Here is a 23,663-nt window from a genome sequence, read left to right on the forward strand (position 1 = left end):
AAAATTCAGGTCTTTGGAGATGGACTTGTAGCCTTGAGATTGCCCATGCTTCCTCACAATTTTGCTTCTCAAGTCCTCAGACAGTTCTTTGGTATTCTTTCTTTTCTCCATGCTCGATGTGGTACACACAAGGACACAGGACAGAGGTTGAGTCAACTTTAATCCATTTTAACTGACTGCACGTGTGATTTAGTTATTGCCACCACCTGTTATGTGCCACAGGTAAGTAATAGGTGCAGTTAATTTCACAAATTAGAGAAGCAGCACATGATTTTTCAACGGGTGCCAATACTTTTGTCCGGCCCATTTTTGGAGTTTTAAGTAAAATTATAATGATTTATCTATTTTTTTTCCATTCTCGTTGGTGTTTCTTCATTGCATGCAAAATAAATGAAGATATTACTACCAAAGCATTTGTAATTGCAATCATTTTCTGGGAGAAATTGAGCATTATCTGACAGATTTGCAGGGGTGCTAATACTTTTGGCCAGCACTGTAGGTCCTCTTGGGTGCAAGATGTCGGAAGGAGTGGGCAGATAAGGAGATGTTGCAGGTTCTGATCCTCTCCACACAGACAAGCGATGTCGCCATTCTCATTAAACCCCCACTTTGTCAGGTCTGTTTTGCATCGGCCGACAGCAGTTCTCAATCGGTTACGGCAAGACCAGAGTGGCCATGCTTCACTAGCACCATATGGAAAAGATTCGCATGGCCTTGTAGAAGAGACTGTGTGTCGGGCTTGGGCAAGATGTTCGGTCCACAGAGCGACATGATGCTTGTCCGGATTTCTGTCCAGAGCCTGAACAGAGTGCAGGAAGCTGTGCCTATACTTTAGCCCAGGGGTCCCCAAACTTTTTCCTGTGAGGACCACATAACCTTTCCCTTCTCTGATGTGGGGCCGGGGTCAGTTTGTAACAGAAAAAGTGTGACGATTGCAGGAGTGCCTAAATGTAAAAAATTGTTTTTCAGAAAGCCACAATCAAATATCCCTTTCGGGATTCTTCACGGAACAAAAGTAAATGAAATAAAAATAATAATATAATAATAATTAGGGCTGTCAAACGATTAAAAATTTTAATCGACTTAATTACAGCTTAAAAACTAATTAATTTAATTAATCGTAACTAATCACAATTCAACCCATCGATAAAATATGCCATATTTTTCTGTAAATTACTGTTGGAATGGAAAGATAAGACACAAGATGGATATATACATTCAACATACGGCACATAAGTACTATATTTGTTTATTATAACAATAAATCAACAAGATGGCATTAACATTATTAACATTCTCTTAAAGCGATCCATGGATAGAAAGACTTGTACTTTTTAAAAGATAAATGTTCGTACAAGTTATAGAAATTTTATATTAAAACCCCTCTTAATGTTTTCGTTTTAATAAAATTTGTAAAATTTTCAATCAAAAAATAAACTAGTAGCTCGCATTGTTGATGTCAATAATTACACAATGCTCCAGCAGAGGGCGACAAAACTCCAAAAAACACAACAAGTTGGCATTGCACTGTTGTGTCATCTTCATCTGTTTGAGCGGGGCATGTGCGTTAATTGCGTCAAATATTTTAACATGATTAATTTAAAAAATTAATTACCGCCCGTTAACGCGATAATTTTGACAGCCCTAATAATAATAAATAAAAATAACACTATTAATTAAATAGATAATAACCCTCCCTGAGTTCTTCACAGAAAAAGGCCAGGAAATAAATAACACTATTGAGAAAAAAAAATTCAAAATGCTCTCTGGTATTGTTCAGGGGGCCGGACCAAATGTGGAGGCCGGCCGGCCCGCGCGCCATAGTTTGGGGACCCCTGCTTTAGCCTTTTGACTGTTTGCTTATGATTGTAGAGTTGGTAGTAAGTGTCAGTTTCTTGTCTCAGCTTTTCCTTCTGGGATGCAACCATCCTGCTGATGCTTGGTGGAGCAATCCCACAAAGTAGGTATAGGTCATCAACCTTTGTAGGCTTCAAGCGGCCAATAACAGCACGGCAAGCAGAGTTTAGCGCTGCATCAGCCTTGGTTGCATGGGCTGATCTACACCAGACAGGTCATGCGTGCTTCGCTGCAGAGAAGCATAAAGCCACCGCTTTTGTACGTACTGTCTTGGCATCAGCACCCCACTTTGTGTTGGTAAGCTTCCTGAGAATGTTGTTACTCGATGGCACTTTGGCTTTGTGATGTGTTCCCTGTAGGTGAGAGACCTGTCAAGTGTCACCCCTCGGTAGACTGGCTTTGAGATGTGCTGCAGCCTCTTCCCGAACCAGCTGATCTGTAGCTTGCGATCGGCTTCCCTTTTTTCCTTCGGTCGCTGGTTCGTATCCGGCTCGAAGGACGGTTATGTTTGGGGGCCACTGAAGGAGTGTTCACGTCGCGGCCCCAGTCAGGTGTTTTTGCACTTGCTAATCCTTCAACTACACTGGGCTATCAACATAACCAATGGGATGAGACTTGGGGGGATGAGGGAAATCACTGTTCTATTATATCTAGTGAGATGTGCGCGAATTACGGTGCATTAAAGAAAAATCATATATACCACATTAGTCGTGTATGTTCTTTGCTACACAACACCAGTACTTGACAATAAATGAGGTTATGCACGCCACTCACAACCGCTAGAATTAGCGCATTCAGTCACGTTCAGGAGACAAAAATATGACGCTTTTAGTTCACGTTCGCCCAAAATATGAACGTGTTCATGCACAGCACTGTATTGCACTGCCTGGGTGGTTGCTCGTCAGGGGTCTTTAACTATTAAAATGACAATGTTCGCATCAAAGATTTCATGAGATGGCTGTCAGTGTAAATCTGTTGCGTATGACTGCAACGTCTTGATTTACACTACAAAACCGCACGTCGACCAGAAATGCATGGTTGAAGACAACCACAATTAGGCTCGAGCGTATGATGTGGCACTCGCGAGGTTTCCGCCGCTATCGCCATTATGGAAGCGGTAAACATAAACAGTGAGGCATTTCAACACAGGTCGCTCTTTAAAAATGGTTGGAAATTATTGTGCGGTAAAGAATTGCAACAACCGATCGAATAGAAAGGAGAATGTACAGCTCGACGGAACACCATTGAGTTTCTTCCGGATCCCTACATGTAGAAAAGGCGAGGGAAAGGTCATATCTGAACTTACCAAACGTCGAAGAATGGCATGGGTGGCCTCGATCAGAAGGAAGGGCATAACGTTTGATTCTCCAGTTACACACAGAGTTTGCTCTATGCACTTCCACTCCGGTAAGTTAATTTCGTTTGTTTATGCAAATTTCGGTGACTTTATGCCCTAAGTCGGCCTGTTGTTAGCTATAGCTACAGCTAAACAACTAGCATGCATACATGTGCATTGTCTTCGTAAGACATCATTCCTATCGTTGCTAAATGAAAAAGCTGTAATATTTTGACGTGAGAGAGTGGCAAAGAATTTGTACACAGGCTACATTTTCTGCAACGAAAAAATTGTACATCCGTGGTCACAGACTAATGTAAACACACATTGCCTACCTTTGCTAGAAAGATGCTGTTGCCGTTTGCTATGGTCATAATGTGCAGATCCTGCACCCATCCGCAGCAAAACTGTTCGTAGCTTTGTAGCGATTTGTAGTTTTGGAATTGCTGATGAGTGTAGTAACTTACACCAAACACTAAATACAGCACGATGTCAGTTTCGCGTAGTGGTGGAAGCTTGTCATTTGTGTTCGGCTTGCTCGTAAGGGTCAACATTGTTCACATCCTTAAAATTGCTCACATATCTGTCCTTCGCCGTGGTAACAAATTTGTCTCTGTATCGAACTGGCAAGTTTTCCTTACTTTTTTCCATCTTTGGCACTCGTAATTGAATTGTATTTGCCGTTAAGTTTAAATGTCCCGTGATGCAGACGTGCTTCCGAAATGGCTGGGTTGTCGCAAATCTCGCATGATCCCGTGCTGCTGTGACGTAAACGCTCGAGCCTAATACATTCCAATCAGATTTCCAAAACAAAGGGGAGAATCCGTTACTCTAACAAACATGTCAAAACTCGAGATAAAATTACAGCTTCTGTCATAAAAAAAAGACATAAGACTGAACTATCATGGTTTTGTATTCTGTTGGGATGCAGTGTGTTCTATAACAATAACAACAACAGTTAATGACAAAGGAGTATAAAAGTGTACTTTGTAGTCTTCTCCTGAATCGCCAAAAGTCATCCATGATTTTGTATGATCCAGCAAATTCTTCATAACGATTCACATAATTTTCTGTCATGTCCATATAACTGTGACAAAAGCACAACACTGTGCCTCAAAGTCCATCCTTGATTTGAGGTCGTCTTAGATTTAGGGGTGATTGTATAGGGGAAGGGTGACATCCGGTCCTCTGTATCCTTTTCACCTCTCCTCCTGATTACAGCTGACAGCATTCTGCAGGCCCACGACCCTCTCTAAATGCTTTGCTCTTACAGGAGGCAACTGACTGTACATTTCAAAGCCAAACTGGGAACCCTGTTTAGGCTGGTGGAAGAGCAGCAAGTGCTTCTTTAAAACCTGCATTTTAAGACAAAATAGAAAAGGAATGATGCACATACACATAAAAATAGGGGTGCACGATATCCATTTTTTGAAACCGATATCGATAACTTACTGCTCCTCAAAGCCGATACCAATATGGATAACCGATAATAAATACTGTGTATCATTTTTTAAATGTCTAACCTGAGTTTTTGAACACCTGGAGGTTTAAAAAAAAAAAAAAAAAAAAACTAGTGGTGGATTCGACATAGATTTGCCTTTGATCTCACCACATTTTTCAATGAACAAAACAGTGCGTTTCACTTCTGCACTGCCCGACAGCCAGCTAAGAATGAATGCACTTCCATAAACAACAAGGCTTGGTCTTTTCTTGCTTTTATGGGAAGACACTTGTCTTTTTTGTGAAAGTACAACAGAAAAATACACATATTCAATACTCAATATACAACAAACATACACAACTATTATATGTATAACATAGCACACTAGCTTGAGCTACTAAAGCATTGGCAGGCTTATATAACACAACAACATATAAAGTTCTGTACATATGACCCTTCACCACAGAAGTAAACACATGTTGCACATCCATATGTTATAGTAAACATAAAATACTTACTGACATATATTTCCAAGGCGGAAACATAACAGAAAGCTTTCACGATTGTCAATGCTACCGCTAGACACTGCAATGTGTAAGTGAATGAACCAAACTACTGTAACAAAAAATAGAAGCAGCGAAATATTCTGACCAGCAGGTGGCAGCAATGCCCCGCAAATGGTCAACTGATTTCCAATACTAGTGTGTAAACTGTCAAGCCAGCACAGTACATACAGCGCCCTCCATAATTATTGGCACCCCTGGTTAAGATGTGTTTTTTGGCTTCTAACAATTTTTTTTAATTCAAATAATATGGGACCTTAATGGAAAAAAAAAAAAAAAGAAAAATCCAACCTTCAACACAAGTGCATTCATTCAGTGGGGGAAAAAAATCCCACATAAAGAAATAATTATTTGACATCAAATAATGTGTGTCACAATTATTAGCACCCCTGGTGTTAATACTTTGTACAACCCCCTTTTGCCAACAAAACAAGGTCTGGGGACTGAGACGGCCATGGGAGGAGCTTGATTTTGTGTCTGGTGAACCATTTCTGTGTAGATTTGGCCATATGTTTAGGGTCATTGTCTTGCTGAAAGACCCAGTGACGACCCATTTTCAGTGGCCATTCACATCTGTGTCTTGACACTCCGTGATACATGCTACACAGAGTTTTTGGATCGAAACAAGATAGATAAGCGATAATATCTCGTAAAATAGTGGCGTCTTTAATTCTGCTCTCGCGTGTTCTCATCTCCAGTTAGTAGGGGTGTAACGGTACACAAAAATCTCGGTTCGGTAAGTACCTCGGTTTTCAGGTCACGGTTCGGTTCATTTTCGGTACAGTAAGAAAACAAAATGCAAAATATAAATGTGCTTGTTGTTTATTACACACTTTTGTGCTTTCAACAATAGGAACATTAGCCTATACAAAGCTAAAATTCTTCTCAAAAACTAGCAGGTATTTAAAGATAATCCAACAACAATTTGCTTTTCAGACCCCGCGTATTGGTCAGCTTTCTGAAAGAAAGAAGAAAAAAGAAGTCTTGTGCTAAAGAGAAAAGCAATCCCAATGACAAAGATTTTAACATGTTATTTTCCAAATGAAATGCCTCAATGAATCATTTTTTTTCTTATGAACGGTTTTCAAAAGCTTTATTGGTGGATTTTCACTAGTTAAAGCGCCACACAGAAATTAATAAATTTAATTGTGTAAGCAGGATCTGTGTATTATTCTTATTATTTAATTACAGGTGTTTTAGCTCATTTCAATTTATTTTATTTAACTGGGCTATTATTTATTATGTGTTTATATTTTACAAATGTGATGTAGTATTCATTTATATTGTATATGTTATGTTGTAACTTTTTAGTTCCTATGTTAATATTAGTTCCTACTTTTTTTGTTGTGGTAGGAGGGTTTTGCATTGAACACGGAGCCGTGTTGGTTATTATTATAGCAGAGAAGACAGCAGTAAATCAACAAAGACAAGCCAACTGTGCCCCGATCTACCACTCAAGAGATCTGATGGACTCAAAAAGTGGGTTACGATTGCATATTAGTTTGAAAATCGACCAGATCCACCATATTTTTACACGAGTGACTTCCGGTTTGCCCGATCCGAGCTACCGGTAGTAGTATTGACGGAGGAGGGTCGCGTCTCGCGTCAAATAATAAACTCTGTCGTCCTTTTCGCGTGCGTCGTGTTGAGCCGCTTCTGGGACGCCTCTGACACGCGGCCGCACTGCGACTGGTGTGCATTGGCTGATTGACTTTAACGCCCGCGTTTCACTGCGTTCTCGCGGCGGCCATATTGTCGCGCCGTTGACGTTTCTGGGTTATACTGTTCTACCGTGTTGGTCCTCATTATAGTAGAGAAGACGGAGTAAATATAATCTACACAAAGAAACTGTAACCCGATCGACTCACAGCCTCGAAAAGTAAGGGTTACATTACGTCAGAAACTCGTTCGGTATGCCTCCGTTCCGAACCGAGCACCACGTACTGAAACGGTTCAATACAAATACATGTACCGATACACCCTTACCAGTTAGGGTTTTCTTTTCTTTTTTTTTTTATTTCTTTTTTTTTTATTTAAAATGCCCTCCTGTTCAAAATGTTTCTTCCCCCAGAAAATTGAGATTTTAAGCTTTCCAATGATGTATCACACATGCATATCGGACAATTTTGAAATTTGGCCAAATTGAGAGTCTGAGAGCGGGACTTCAAGTCACCTGAATGTTCCGCCGTATATTAGGCCTGAACGATATTGGAAAAAACTATTGTTGCGATTTTTGGGGGGTTTGCGATATATCGCGATATTATATTGCGATATTGAAAAAAAATTTTCTTTTTTTTTTTTTTTAAAGAAATTTTTACTAGATGACTTGAATAGCTGTTTGGAAAGACTTTGGATGACTCACCATCACCACAGTGTACAGTGATCCTTCGTTTTTCGCGGTTAATGCGGACCAGAATCCGCCGCGATAAGTGAAAAACCGCAAAGTAGCACCCCCCCTCCCATTTTTTTTGGTGTGTTTTTTGCGCTCAATGTATTCAGATTTAGCATTGAAAAGAGATACATATAAGACATGTTTTTTTCTCACTTTTTCCCACAAATGATTTAAAAAATGGATGTAAATAAATGGTTTTTAAGCACTTCAAATGTCATAATTATGATCAGTTTTAAACATAACTGTCCAAGCAAATCATTTTTGAACAAGAAGAAAGTACTGTAGTAGATACATGCTTGGCTTTATTAAATGCTTGTTTATCTCCCTTAGCTGTGACCGTTGGAGTGACATGTAGAAATTTCAAACTCCTCATGATCACTTCTGGCATTTACTGTATATGTCTCCAACGTCTCCACACACACACACGGATTCATTCCAGCGCGGCTTCCTTGCAGAAACTGTTTAACAAGTTAAACGATGATTGACAGATGCCTGTGAGAAGTCTGCTTCTTTGGCTAGATCAAAGCCATCGTTAACTTTAATAAGCAAGTGCCGCAGTGACTGAAAGGAACAAAGGGCTGGGAGAGGGAGCGTGTGAGGCTGTGTGCAGAGCAGAAAGCAAGGCTTATGTGGATGAAAAAAAAAAAAACCTATCGCACGTGCTTGCGATGGCACTATCGCGCACGTGGACATCGCGATGGCGATGTTTAAACCATATATCGTTCAGGCTTACCGTATATTTAGGCATTGTGTGGCAACACACAATTGACCGAACGTATACCAGACAATGACAGTTGCAAGAAAGAGAAAGCAAAACATTCTACAAAGGAATAAACTGTATCATTGAGATGAGTGAGGAAAAAACACAGCGCAATTATGCAATAGCTGATGAGAGAATTTGCCGCGATCAATAAAAATCTCCCACTGTGTCTGCAAGCAAAAAAAGACTATGAAAAGTGTAATTACATGAAGAAAAAAAAAAAAAGTACCTCATCAGTCATGTAGTAGATTTTCCTCAGCATGCTGTGCCGTGCTGCTGCATGCCCCTGGAAAGGATGAGGGAAAATAAGATCAAAAGGCTCCAGTCCTGGTGCTCTGCATGCCATAAGTGTTTTTACAAACTATCAACTCGCGTGAATAACGGCAGACTCACAACTATAAAATGTAATCCGATTGATTTTTGCATTTCAAGAGACGCTTTTTCAGTTTGGGAACAATTTGCACTTTTTAATTTCTCCAAAATAAAAAAATATCTTACGTGCGAGCTAGAGCAGGGCGGTAAACCGAAAATTTACTGAATTTCTTCATGATGACCGACGTAATTTTGACCATGTCGGTAAATTCGGTAATTTAATTTAACTTTTTTAATTTGACTCTGTGTTGTTCGGCTCTGTTCATTCCCCTTTAAGAAAGCAGACAGTGTGCTTACGTATGGAGTCACGTGGTTTTCAAGAAGCCAAACAAACAGAAGCCCGGTAGGCTAACGCTAGCGGCTAACGCTACAAGCAAACGTGATGGAGTCGGGCTTAAGGGATCTTCGCCAAACTTTCACCCGACAATAAGTAAACTCTTGGCGGGTTCCGGACGGGCTTTCACCCGCTGTCCTCCCTGGTTCTCACGATTTCAGGAGAGGATGCTTTCAGTGCTTTCTTCTGGTAGCCAAGCCACAGGCTAACGCTAGCGGCTAACGGTACAAATGAACGTGATGGAGTCGGATAGCGGCTCTAACCTTGTCAAAACGGCTGAAATTAATGAGTGGACTGGGCACGGACTTCATGTAGCAATCATTATGTCGCGTTATTTGGTATCTCTGTGTGATTTCTCTGAAAGCTTTCATGATGGTAAAGCACTCAGCATAAAGTATAATCCAACAGTGAAGCCTATATATGACAGCTTAACGGCCACAGCTATTTTTCTGTATGTGTTTGCTTTATTCTGCCATCATACAATCTTAAATGTTTCATTGGCATCAGAGCAATACAGCTTTAATCTGGTTATGTCTGTGTGGGGGGTGCATGTATTAAAAAATGTTCTGGGAAAAAAAAAACTGAAACCTTGACATAAACACTTGTGTTGAATAATTATGTCACAGCAGCCATTACCAATAAGTTGTCTGAAGTGTATTGTTAAAGCTGCAAGTCATTTGTGTTAGAATGACATGTTTGCACAGTCGTCATATTGATTTTTATGTTGTGCATTTTTCAAGTCATACAAGCTGTTATAAATGTTCACACTAGAATTCTTATTGTTTACAAGATTTTTTTTTAATACTTAATGTTTAGACTGCATGTGCAATTGTTAAATAGAAAGCTGGTAAATAAATTTAACGAGAAATGGTTAATTTGTATTCCATGCATTGATTCAAATTTTCAAATTTTATAACAGTTCGCTTGGGCGAATTTATCCCCATTTATTGTTATCGAGGTAAATCTGCTCAATTTATCGTGATACGTACTTAAGACCATATCGCCCAGCCCTAGTGCGAGCGCATGTTCACTGGTAATGGTAAAAACTCACACATTTGCTACTTTGTGCAATTAGCAATTTTCTTGACATGAAATAAGTACCTGCACCGCAGCATCCTGAGAGAAGACAAAAGCGTTAACATGAGCCAAAGCCACCACGTACAGTACAGGACACCAGGAAGGCTTGGCGCTTCCAGTGACAAGCGAGCGGAAGTAGAGGCGCACAAGAGGGAGGGAGCCTTCAGGTGGAGAGGTAAAGCTCTCCATGGGGATACCAAGCTTCAATTGAAGAAATGCAAAAATCATATTAAAGAAACCTTGAATAGCAATCAAATGCTGGAAATTACAAACAAAAACACCTGGTCACCTGTTCTATGGTCACACCCAATGACCTCAGAATCCCCACATGTTCTCCAAACACAGCCAACCTCATGGTGGCGCTGTACTTCCTTTGCAGGGGTAGCAGAATCCAGCAGCCGAAAAGACGGTCTCCGAAAGACACGGCCTCGTACTGAGCCAAAAGTGCGCAATACAAATCCTGAAAAGAGGCCAGACCTGGAGGTGGGATGGTGAGATCTAAAGATTCCAATTTTGATGGCCTGCACACCAGAAAAAAAATGATTTCACAAGATCATTTTCACTTTTACCAAGAGATTATTTACCAGAATTCTCCAAAAAGTGAACAGTAAGTAGCAAGCCATTAGTTGAGTTAAAGTACAGTACAAATCCATTTGATTGTGTATAGATTCTATTAGGGTTGTCTCGATCCGATATTTGGATCGGATCGACCGCCGATATGCCCAAAAAAATGCGTATCGAATCGGCCGACACGGAAAAATTCCGATTCAGACTCCCGATCCAGTTTTTTTGAAAGTCCGGTCTGGGTTTTCCAGCACACCAATTTACATAGGCAAGGCAAGGCAAGGCAAATTTATTTATATAGCACAATTCAACACAAGGCAATTCAAAGTGCTTTACATCACATGAAGATCATAAAAATCACATTTAAATAAATACAATGTAAAAACCAAGACAATCAAAATCGAAAAATAAAATTATACATAAAAATCACATTTAATCACAAATAGAATGAAAATAAATAAAAATAAAACAAAAACTAATAATAATAATATTAATAATAATTGAAATCAGCATGGATATGCAGTGCTAAACAAAAGCGTCATTAGCCCTGATTTAAAAGAGCTAACAGTTTGAGCATACTTCAGACGTTCAGGTAACTTGTTCCAGAGGTGAGGCGCATAATAACTAAATGCTGCCTCACCCTGCTTGGTTCTTGTTCTTGGAACATGCAGGAGACCGGTTCCAGACGACCTTAGGGGTCTAGATGTCTCATAGGAATCTAACAAATCAAGCATGTATTTTGGTCCAAGGCCATTAAGTGTTTTATAGACGAGCAGTAGTATTTTGTAGTCTATCCTTTGACTCACTGGAAGCCAGTGTAGCGATTTCAAAACCGGTGTAATGTGGTCCAGCTTCCTTGTATTTGTGAGGACTCTGGCTGCAGCATTCTGTACTAGCTACAGCTTCCTGACTGATTTTTTATCAAGACCCGTAAATATACCGTTGCAATAGTCCAATCTGCTGAAAATGAATGCATGCATACGTTTTTCCAGGTCTTGTCTTGTCCATGTCATAATCCATTCCAGTTTTTGCTTTGGTTTTCCTAAAATCCGGTCTGCATTTTATGGCACACCTTCAGCACACTAGCATTACCGTCTCCCAATTTACCTCCGTGGCATCTCCTACATTATGACTGCAATGTAAATTTAATCGGTAAAAATGTCAGCTGTCACCTGAGCATCTTGAAATGCTTGTCTTTGTCAAAAAAAAAAAAAAAAAAAATCTCCCCATCATGCTGGGACTGCATCCAGGGCAAACAGCTGAAGGGAGTGTGTAGAATAGATGGAGATGGATCAACAAAGTGTGGAGAAGATTGGGGAGTAGAAGCCATTTTTGGTTTAAAATAGTATTATTTGCACAGATTTTTTTAAAGCCTTGGTACAGTTATTCAAGAGCAAAGAACTGATACTGAGTTAATAGTTTATTTTCCACTGAGGTTGTTTGTGTGTTTTGCTTTTTTAAGACAGTTTACAATATTTGCACGTTTTACTGACTGAATATGCCATTTCTGTTTGTTATTTATAATGTTTTGTGTTTATCACTGAATAAACAGGTCAGTTTCTTGTTGCCAACCATTGTGTGTTGTTCAAACTCACCTAACTCAACTGGCTAGTTGTTATCAAGAGTACTAAAACCCTTTTCAACATGAGTCTGACAACTAAGTAAGGAGGCTAAATAACTTTAACCTTTAATTCATGCTCAGATAGACCGGTATTGGTATCAGCCAGTATCAGTATGGGATCGGAAGTGCAAAACAATATCGGATCGGAAGTGCAAAAACCTGGATCGGGACATCCCTAGATTCTACAGCATTTACCATTGTGATAGTTCAAAACTGTGCAAAACCGTTGCTTTCGTCCACGATGACGATAACAAAAATATTTCGTCAAAAAACAATTTTTTCATGACAATGACGTCACGATGACGCGCTAAAAACGTGTCTTGGGAGAGTAAACCATAACGAGATGGATGCTAGTTGTCGTCTGACGAGACGAGAACGAGATGAAAATTCGCCATAGTTTCCGTAACACATTCACACTGTGTGATAGGGCGGCACGGTGGAACAGTAACATGTTTGGAACTTTTGGCTAAAAAAAAAAAAAAAACTTTTTGGGGGTAACAGATCAGGACACGGTATTATCAGATTCTCAAAATCAGGTGATTCGGAATCCGGTGCAGAAATGTGCGAACAGGTCATCCCTACAAAAAACTAAAGTCTTACTAAGAATTAGGCCTGTCACGATAACAAATTTTAGTAGGAATAATAGTAGTAGTATATTATCTCAGAAATTATTGCTGATATGCGATATTATTGTCAATTTTTCTTAACCAATTCAACCACTAATGTAGTGACAATACATCATAAGAAATCACCCATTCAAATGCAATAAATTGTTGTTCCCAAATAAAACACAAACACAATGCATAATAAGTCATTTGAAAGCAAGCTAAGTGCAGAATATGAAATAGATGAGAAACCCAAACCATTTTTGTTCTCTGCCAATTAAAGTCCATCAAAAGTGTTTTCACAGTATCTGATCCAAAATGACTCATCTTGTTTTGCAAAGTGCACGTTAGCAAATTTGAAGCCAAATTATTCATTACCAAACCGATTTTTCATAAAGGGTGTCATTTTAAAGCTAATCTTAGCATAGAATCTGAAGTATGTGAGATTAACTCCAGAAATCTTTATTTATATGTTGAACATGACGTGCCTTTATTTTGAAATGTTCACCAGTAGTAAGTTCGCTAACCCGCTATCTGTAAGCTTTACACTACAAATTTTAAAAAAAAAAGTGCATTTCTCTTTTCGTCTTGCATGTGGTGTCAGTAATATATATTTTTTTCTCTTTTTTTTCTTTTGTAAATGCTGTTAACCAGTGATTTTTCATGTTAAAGAGTCACCTTTTAACCGCAAGGTTGCGTTTTGGAGAAGACTGCCAATGTTTTATAGCAGGCTAAAGTGGTTCGTACATTGTATTTTGTCCCCATTAGCCTCAATGTAGCGAGGCTAAAATTTTACAGCGTTTAATATAGATGTGTTTTCTTATTTTGTATGTCTGAACTTTAATTCTACGGCGTGTTGATGACCAATAAACATCTGTGAAATGAACTGGGGTCTCTTATGCCATCAACCTGCGCGTGTAAACGCACGCACTAATGTATGCACACACGTGGCAATAAAAACCCGTGAAAATTACCGCCCTCATTTTTATCTAACGTGCGATAAATGCATATCGCGACAGGCTTAGTAAGAATAATTGTTAAGTTTGTAGTTTTAAAAATAATATATTAACACGTTCAGATAAAATCCCTTAAAAAGTACCATTTCAATAGGATATAAAGCCTTACTTTGGGTCAGTATTTACTTTTGTATTGGCAGATTTTTCTACTTTTTATAAGCAAAAAGTAAATGGTTTATATATTAAAAAAAACATCTTTGAAGTGGCATTTTTTCCAATAAATGAACAACTGACCTTCAGGAAAATGTATTGTTCCTATGTTTCCATTGCTTAGAAATTCACAAACTCAATCTTTAGTATTTTGAACAATGTTAAATCAAGGAAAAAAACAGTAAGTAAAGCTTTTTCCTACTAACCTGGATAGTAATCGGAACAGACCCCAGGTCAGTTTCTGAACAGGCCTCTCCAGGAACAAATCACTGGAACATAGGAACACGCAGGATAGCCGGGCCAGCTTTGCAACTGGAAGTATCCCCTAGGCAGAAGTGGGTAGAGTAGCCAAAAATTTTACTCGAGTAAGAGTTGAGTTACTTCCAAATAATAATACTCCAATAAAAGTAGTCAACCTGTAGTCATCGGTGAAAAAGATACTTAAGTTATGAGTAGCTATTTAAAATGTCTGCTTTAATTTGGTGTATTTTATTTCTCAGCACAATGTCATCTCAATGAACTGTTATTATACTGTACTTTAACCCATTACATGACCATTTTAGGCCGATAAAAACATGAAAAAAGCTACAAAAAATGAAAAATCATCCGTTTAAAGAGCATGAGTGCCCTCTAGTGGAGAAAACGTATTTCCTACTCTGAAATTAAAACGATCATATTGGCCGGTTTTATATGGTAATGTTGCCGCAGCGCTCAATGTGAAATAGTTGATTTTTTACAGTGGTTTAGACGCCATGTGATTGAACACGTCGGCGTGATCATAGGACTTCCAACTGCAATCTTGTGTGTGGTCATGTGACTGTACTGTAACGTCTGATTGTTATAATGGAGTCATGTGATTATTGTTGTGATGTTGAGAACTTTAGTGTAGCCCAAAGTCGCAGAGTCAGAGTAGTGTTCTTCACAAATCGAAGTAAAAAATATGGCGTAGTAAGAGTAATCTTAGAAGTACAATTTATCAAAATGTTACTCAAGTCATTATAACAGACTAAATGTAACGTATTATCAACCACCTCTGCTCCTAGGTAATATTAAACCCAAGATTTAGAAATATGTTCTCCTTAAATGCACAATAAAAAGTGGTTGATGTACCTTCAGGGCGTCTTCCCGCCAGACTTCCAGCACCAGCAACCACTGCAGACATTGGGTGACTGCCAAAAGAGCCCCTTGTGGGAGCTCCTCCACGGAAAGCCCTCCACCTGACACGCCGGTTTTCTCATAGAGGCTGACAAGTGGAAGGAAAGGCCAGTCCAACGGCAGGATGGGCCCGGTCAATTCTGGCAGGAGGTGGGATTTGATCCAGGGGTTGCGGCCGAAGAGAGCATCCTGGGAGACCAGAGTGGAGGACTCCAGGTGGGCGAGGTGAGTGAGAAAGCAGCCCCGGATGGAGGGCAAGTTGGCACAAGCTTCTCTCAGGAGAGCTCCCACAGTTTGCAGCGAAGGAGAGTTTTGTTGGCTCGATTCCTCGTGGAGCTTGAGTTCCCCGATCTCGATAGCCTCTGGACCGCCACTACGGCTCTCACTAAAAAAAAGTATTAACAACAGTGTTGTTTTAAGCAGCCTTTCTAATTTCCGTCTCGGTCTTTTGAACGAAAATACTTATTTGTCATTGTCATATTTTAGTCCTCGTCTCGTTTTAGTCGACGTATGCTCAAAAATGTTTTCCTTTGTAGAATTTTAGTCCGAAAAGAAAGAAATAAAGACAACAATTTGGAATGAACATTGGCAGACAAGCACATATTGTAGTGTCTATACCAGGGTTCACTAAATCCGGACCTCGGTGCCACTTTTCCTGTCGTGTTTTCCACGTCTCTCTCCCCTAACACCCCTGAATCAAATGATTATGTGATCAGCAACCTCTCCAGAAGCCTGATTATGATCCTGATTATTTTCATTCAGGTGTGTTGGAGGAGGGAGACATGGAAAACACGACAGGAAAAGTGGCACCGAGGTCCGGATTTAGTGAACCCTGGTCTATACGGACAATACCAACTTCAACAGGAATACAGAACATTATTTTCAATTAACCGGGATGCCATGAACTGCGTCACGATGATCGACATAATTTTGACTATGTCGGTAAATTTGTTTTTTAATGAAAAAAAAAAGAGTCTTTTTAGCCCGCTTTGACCATGTGTTGTTCGGCTATGCACATTCCCCTTTAAAAAAGCAGCCATTGTGCTTACGTGTGAAGTCATATGGCTATCAGGAGATCAAACAAACAGAGTACGCTAACGTCAGCGGCTAATGCTACAAGTGAAAGTGATGGAGTCGGATAATAGTGATTCGAGAAGGACGAAGTCGCCATCCCCACCTGTGACAGAGCCTTGAACCTTGTCTAAGCGGCTGAACTTAGTGAGTGGATTGGGCAGCATAAAGCATAAAGTATAATCCAACAGTGTCGCCTATAATAAGACCGTTTAATGGCCAAAGCCATTTTTCTGTATGTGCTTGTTTTACTCTATGTCATTACTGCCATCATAAAATCTTAAATGTTTCATTGGCATAGAGTTTGAGCAGTATAGCTTAATGTACTTGTGTGTTGCATGTTTGCAAAAAAAAAAACAAAAAAAAACCTTGAAGTAAACACTTGTGTTGAGTAATCATGTCACAACAGCCATTAAAATTAAGTTTCTGATACTCAGTCCTCTGTTTGAAGCAGTATTGTTAATAACGACGTTAGAGTATAACGGCGTTAGTAACGGCGTTATTTTTTTTCAGTAGTGAGTAATCCAATAAATTACTTTTATAATCCCGGCAACGCCGTTACCGTTACTGAGGATGTAAAGGCATGCGTTATTACGTTGATTGAATGACGCTAGAAAAGTGAGAGGCACGTACTCACGGGGAAAGCAGAGCGGGTGTGGGGCGGAGAAAAGGGAGTTGTGACACCATTGGAAACACGATGCTAGGTGGCTCCAATAATAACTGACTGTAGCCGATAGCCTACAAACTACGCCCACATGAAGCTACGGTAGATATTATATGTATATAGAACTAGATGTAAAATGACAGACACGGCCGCGTGAGCACATGTATAGAGAACTAGATGCGAAATGATATACTTGCCGGCAGCCACCGTCTTAAAGCAGTAGACTTCTCATGAAGGCTCTGTTGTAAAGACCCTTCCTAGCGAACCAAAGTAACTTTTTATCTAAAATACTCTTAAATCGGCAAAATCTTGACTTGAATCCATCGTTAAATGATGAAACAGTTTTAAAACTTTCACATGTCGAAAGAAGGCAGAAGAGAACTAATGCAATAACGGGAGCAATTTTAACAACTTTAGCAGTTGATTCACAACATTAAATGACTTCCAAACATAGCAAAGGTTCCTTTTTTTTTAAATGGGAAAAAAAAAAAAAACATGAAAGGTAACACCAGTTACTTTGCCAAGTAACTAATTACTCTCACATTCTGGTAACTAAGTTACTAACTCAATTACTTTTTGGGAGAAGTAATTTTTAACTGTAATGAATTACTTTTTTAAAGTAAGATTAACAACACTGGTTTGAAATGTACTGTTCAAGCCCCTCTTGCTGCAAGTCATTTGAGTTACAATGCATTTTTTTGCACAGTGGCCGTATTCATATTTGAAAATGTTGTTCATTAATCAAGTCATATTAGCTGTTATAAATGTTCCTACTTGAATGCTTATTGTTTACATGATATGTTTATTTACTTAATGTTTACACTGCCTGCATAATTGTTAAATTGAAAGCTAGTAAATAAATCAACGAGAAACTGTTCATTTGTATTTCATGCATTCAGATTTTCAAATTATATAACAGTCCGCTTGGGAGAATTTATCGTCATTTATTGTTATCGAGGTAAATCTACTCAATTTACTGTGATAAGTACTTAAGGCCATATTGCCCAGCCCTATCCTCACATACTAAATGCAACTCGTCGTGTTAGCATTAGCATCAACTTAAGCATGGGGGACAACTTTTTTTTTAGCATACAATTCTTGGCCTCTAGGTGAGTTTCATTAAAAATATTGTACTGCTTTTCCTCCTCAGTGTGTAATATCACGAAGTTGCCGTTACAATATGTGTTCGTCTGTATGTTCACTCAAAATTGTTGGAATTTTTAAAAAAGATTTTTAAATTTTACAGACGAAAACATTTTGAGTAACCGTCGACTAAAACTAAACAACATTTGAAAGGGATTTTGTCCGCAAAAACTAATCTGAGAGGTCATGGGACAAGCCAAGTTAGAGGAATTGCAAAACAATCAGATTCACTCATTTGGTTTTCTTTTGGACGCATGCCTTATTTTTGATGAAATATTTTGATTTTAGACCATGTACTAAGTTTAAACATATTTGCATGTTCTGTGATACAGTTCTATGCCATGTTTTCAAAACCTTATTTTATACAGTGTTTCAAAATGAGTTAAATAACAACCTAAAAAGTGTCGAATTAATGACCTTCCACCAATATAGAGTAACACTCAATTAGTGTGGCTCATTTTTTTTCCTGTTTTAAGTGGGTCATCTGCTCTTCTAATGAAATTCCGAATACATGAGGCTTAATGAGATTTATAAAATTATATTATATTTATGGGCTCCATTTCGCATGTAGTACCTCCAGGGAGTATACACAAAGAAAGCGTTGTTCCTAAAATGTCCAAAATAGAGTTAGACCTCCAATAAAATTCAATGTAAAGTTAAGAGTTTTTGGAAACTCACGCTATAAAGTCCTTGCTGAAGACGATGGTTGAGAGCAAGTCTTGAGCAAGCTGCTCGCTGCCAGGCAATAACCATGGGAGAAGAACGAGCGCCACCTGGTGGTAGAGCGGGGCATGCTTTGCCACTTGCTGCTCAACAGAGACCTGATTAAAAAACAAACTTGATAAAACAAGGAACTTAAATAGCCCAAACATGACATTGTTGATGATTTTTTTTTGTTTAATATTACAGTGCCCTCCATAATTATTGGATTTATCATAATTATGTGTTTTTTATTTTCTAATATTTTTTTTCTCAATAATATGGGACCTTAATGGAAAAAGAGAAAAATCCAACCTTCAATACAAGTGCATTTATTCAGTGGTGAAAAAAATCCCACATAAAGAAATAATTATTTGACATCAAATAATGTGTGTCACAATTATTAGCACCCCTGGTGTTAATACTTTGTACAACCCCCTTTTGCCAACAAAACAATCTTCTATAATGTTTCACAAGATGGGAAAAGACAGAAAAAGGGACCTTGAGACATTCCTCTTTGCAGAATCTCTCTAAATCATCCAGAGACCTGGGTCCTCTCCTCTACAGCTCACCCCACAGGTTTTCAATGGGGTTGAGGTCTGGGGACTGAGATGGCCATGGGAGGAGCTTGATTTTGTGTCTGGTGAACCATTTCTGTGTAGATTTGGCCATATGTTTAGGGTCATTGTCTTGCTGAAAGACCCAGTGACGACCAATCTTCAGCTTTGGGGCAGAGGAAAACAGATTTTGATTTAAAATGTCCTGGTATTTGACATTATTTGATATCAAATAATTATTTCTTTATGTGGGATTTTTCCCCCACTGAATAAATGCACTTGTATTGAAGGTTGGATTTTTCTCTTTTTTTCCATTAAGGTCCCATATTATTTAGAAAAAAAAAACATTAGAAGCTAAAAAACACAATTATTATAAATCCAATAATGATGGAGGGCACTGTATTTAAAACTAGAGGTGCAATGAACTGACAACTAATCCATTAGCAAATTAATCGACAACGATTTTGATAACCAATGAATTGTTCACGGACCTTCTTCACCTTAAACTTGCCTAAATTCTTGAAAGTAAAACATACATATAACTTCTCAGTTGTAAATATGATCAGATTTCTTCATCTTATTTAAGTTAAAGCGTGACATGAACAAAAATCTGCTTTTACTTTGGAAAACAATAATTCAATTTTTTTACCCATTTTCTCCACTAGCTTCTTAAGGCAACAACTAATCAATTAAATCGATTAATAAATTAGTTGCCAACGAATTTGATAACCGATACAGTTGTAGACTACAGTTAAGTCAGGAAGCTGTAATAAAATATAGTTCTTTAAGGAAATACTCATCCATTTTGTCTTCATTGTTACTTACAGCATGCCTAGAACAACTTCAAGGTAAAATCGTGAAGGTAATTGAAAAAAGTGACATTTATCCGATTAATCATTTAATTAATCAATTAAGAAAATAATTGTTAGTTGCACCCCTAATAAAAACAGGTGAACTTACTGATCTATATGCCAAGCGCAGCAGCAAGTAGATGAGGTGGTGCTCGTGACGGAGAATCCAGGAGCGTGCGTGAGCCAGGGTGGGCGTGGCCTGACTGACACTTTGCAGGTAACCAATCACAGGCTCTGACACAAGGAGGCCAGTGAACTAGAGGAGACACATCGTAAAAGAATTAAGTATAAGCAAATTGGTTCATTGTGGACAAGTACAACTATAAAGACCAATCACAAGTACACAGTTGTACATGATCCAAAATGTTGTGTGCTATTTTCAATTCCCCAAAGTGGGCGTGGCACCCAAATTTTGAAGGACCACAACACGAAAAACGTTTGAGTTATGAGGCTCAAACTTTAGATTCGATCATTTACCATTATGAGACACCAAGCCCATCCCTCCTCCCGCAGCCCAGTAAAGGAGCCTTCGTCACCCCCCCGGGATCCAGGGTGGTCCCCCGGGCCACCCGCGCTCCCATCAACTGGCCTTCGGGGATGGGAAGAGGGGACGCACCACCAGCCCAGGCAGAGGGGAGGCCACGCCCCGGGAGCCACGCCATAGAGAAAAAGCGTGGGACCCTCCTACCACCCTATTACTGCGCTAGGTTCCCGGGTGGCAGACATTACCCAGCACAGTGATGGGATTGTGTGGGGAGGGTAGTGCAATGTATGCATTGAAATAGGAGCGCTCGGCTTGGGCCAGTGGGACCACTGCATGGAATTTCTACCCAGCCGCCCTGTGCCGCAGCTCTCTCGTGGAGTATGATGTGTGTGGTGCGTTAAAAAAGGTGCAGGAATGGCGGGGCCTGCCGTGAGGAGGTGACCGTGAGCACCCCCCCAACAGTGGACTCATTCAATAATTCATTTAATAAAGCCAAGCATTTTTCTGCTTTATTCTTGTTTAAAAATAATTCAGTGGGGCAGTAACATGTTTCAAACTTATCATTCAAATTCATCTTTCCAATGCTAAATCTGAATAAATACATTTTTAAAAAACATTTTGAGGGGCGGGGGGCCCTACTAGAGCTGGGAATCTTTGGGCACCTAACGATTCGATTACGATTACGATTCAGAGGCTCTGATTTGATTATAAAACGATTATTGATGCACCCCCCTCCCTTTTTTTTTTTTTTTTGTTTAATGTTTTGTACATTAGTTCCAAAATTGTTCAAAAATCCTCTCAGGCTAAACCAAACTATTATTTCAGTATCAAGTTAACATATAACAGTAAAAAAATATACAAAAATAACAGTAAATAAAAAACTCCAGTCCCCATTCTGTATCAGCAGCTTTAAACTACATTCAATTAATTTAATGTTGTGAATCAACTATTACAGTTGTTAAAATTGCTCCTGTTATTCCATAATTTCCCTTCTGTCTACTTTTTTCAAAGTTTTAACACTTATTCATCATTTAAAGATTGATTCAAGACAAGATTCTGCCGATTTAGGAGTATTTTAGATAAAAAGTTAATTAGGTTCTCTACAACAGAGCCTTCTAGAGAGGTCTACTGCTTTAAGATGGCGACTTTTTACTCACGCCGGAAAGTCCGTCATTTCGCATCTCTGTTCAATAATACAAGGTCTAACACCGACGTCGTCTTTCATTTTGCATCTAGTTCTACATATATATGATATCTACTGTAGCCGTATGTTTGTAGCAACTAGCAACTGGGCGTTCTTTGTAGCGGCTATCAGCCGCAGTCAGGTATGATTGTTTTTTTTTATCTAGCAGCATGAGTTGAACATGATATTTACTCTCGGTCCGTTCCTTATTGCGTCCCAAAGACCGCACTGACTGTGTTTTACTTCCGGTTTACCTGGTATAATTCAATAATCGGAATTTGGATATTTGTGAATCGTTCTCGAATCTTCCACAGCTGAATCGCGAATAATCTAAGAATCGGAAATTTTGCACGCCTCTAGACGCTACGTTGTGATTTTTCACTTATCGCGGCTGATTCTGGTCCCCATTAACCGCGAAAAACGTGGGATCACTGTATCGCTGTATCCCGAGATTATCTGTGTCGTGAGCCTTGGATCGCGATTTGTATCATATCGTGAGGTACCTAGAAGTTCACACCCTTAATTTACACGACAATGAGTTAGATTGTTCCTAATGTGAAATGACAGTAACTGCAGTTCTTTTGGCATGGCTAACCTTGCAGATGAGCCCTTTGTGGATGCCCATGATAGTTTCCAAGAACAACGCCAGGCTTGTAAGAAGAGGGAAGGGAGAGCCTGGAGACATCAAACCCGGCCGGTCTCTCCATCCTGGGCAGGCTAAACCAGGAAGACTGGGAGAGGTGTCCGGACCCACATGACCAGATCGGACATTACATACTACTGAGGAGGACCTGGTAAGAAAAATAGTAAGAATTTGTCTTTTAAAAAGCTTCTTGAGAGAATGGTAATCATAAGGACGTTATGAGTTACATCACTGAGCATACTTTAAGTTCTTTATTAGGTCTTGCACAACACTGTGGGACATTAGAGGAAGAAGAACATCAGATGTCAGCTGCTCAAGTTCGTGAAGAGCTTCTACAGGCTTGAAACAGTTCTGATGAGGACAAAAAAACATAAGATGACAAATCGACACAGCGGCAATTAATCAGAACATTTTAGCTTTAGCAGTGATCATTCCGAGTCTGAAGGACTGAGTTCTGTTAAAATATGCAATAATGTCTTGTTCTCGAGCTTGTAATAGACTACAAGGTCACTGCAAGGCAAGCTCAGTTTCCCTCAAAATGTAAAAAAATAAGTGTCCCAATTTACTGCTGCAATGACTAATCGATTAACTCTGGTAATTCGATTAGAAAAAAGATTTAAATTAAAATTTTGCTGTTTCGAATATTCGTTTAAAGTGGCGTTGAAATGGTTTGTTTTTTAAAGTGTTTGCATTGAGTTTTATTTATTTGCGTGGATACCCTACCCTATGGTGGCAACAGTGAATATGACAACTCATTTCACATGGCTGAATCCAGCTGCTTCCTGTTAAGACCAACATAAATTAATAATTAAACAGTTTCTGTCATAAGTTCGCAATGTGTGACATTTTTTTGTTGTATTACACATACATTAGCACACATCATAGCACAGCACACAAGCTTACCGGTGTCCTAACTCTCCAGGCTTGCCTCTCTTTTTAAACACGTTCGGTGCTGCTTGGTAGGTTTTCTTTTCTTATCTTGACTCGGTATGCCATGTTGCTTTAGCCTTTAAAGTTCCATGCTGTGTGATCATTCATCACACACTAAATGTAACTTGTAGCATTAGCATAGGGTTCGCGTTGGCATTAGCATGGTGTGTCTCATCTTAAAACTCTTGGAAAACT

General features: G+C 39.2%; 1 protein-coding gene across 3 annotated transcripts in view; it reads right to left on the bottom strand.

Annotated features, from left to right (window-relative positions):
* Nucleotides 1–4,088: 4,088 nt before the first annotated feature.
* The window catches only part of rpap1 (RNA polymerase II associated protein 1), a 50,895-nt gene continuing 31,320 nt past the window's right edge, over nucleotides 4,089–23,663 (bottom strand). For all 3 annotated transcript variants that reach the window (XM_057860249.1, XM_057860247.1, XM_057860248.1), the window contains exons 18-27: nucleotides 22,780–22,889; nucleotides 22,491–22,686; nucleotides 20,338–20,484; nucleotides 18,800–18,942; nucleotides 15,199–15,628; nucleotides 14,295–14,413; nucleotides 10,422–10,653; nucleotides 10,157–10,333; nucleotides 8,579–8,635; nucleotides 4,089–4,548 (exon numbers count right to left, since the gene is read on the bottom strand). In XM_057860249.1, coding sequence (XP_057716232.1) covers nucleotides 4,393–4,548; nucleotides 8,579–8,635; nucleotides 10,157–10,333; nucleotides 10,422–10,653; nucleotides 14,295–14,413; nucleotides 15,199–15,628; nucleotides 18,800–18,942; nucleotides 20,338–20,484; nucleotides 22,491–22,686; nucleotides 22,780–22,889 — 1,767 coding nt within the window. In that variant the 3' untranslated portion in view covers nucleotides 4,089–4,392. The remainder of the gene's footprint in view (nucleotides 4,549–8,578; nucleotides 8,636–10,156; nucleotides 10,334–10,421; nucleotides 10,654–14,294; nucleotides 14,414–15,198; nucleotides 15,629–18,799; nucleotides 18,943–20,337; nucleotides 20,485–22,490; nucleotides 22,687–22,779; nucleotides 22,890–23,663) is intronic.

This window comes from Corythoichthys intestinalis, chromosome 15 (assembly GCF_030265065.1).
Source record: "Corythoichthys intestinalis isolate RoL2023-P3 chromosome 15, ASM3026506v1, whole genome shotgun sequence".
NCBI classification, from domain to species: domain Eukaryota; kingdom Metazoa; phylum Chordata; class Actinopteri; order Syngnathiformes; family Syngnathidae; genus Corythoichthys; species Corythoichthys intestinalis.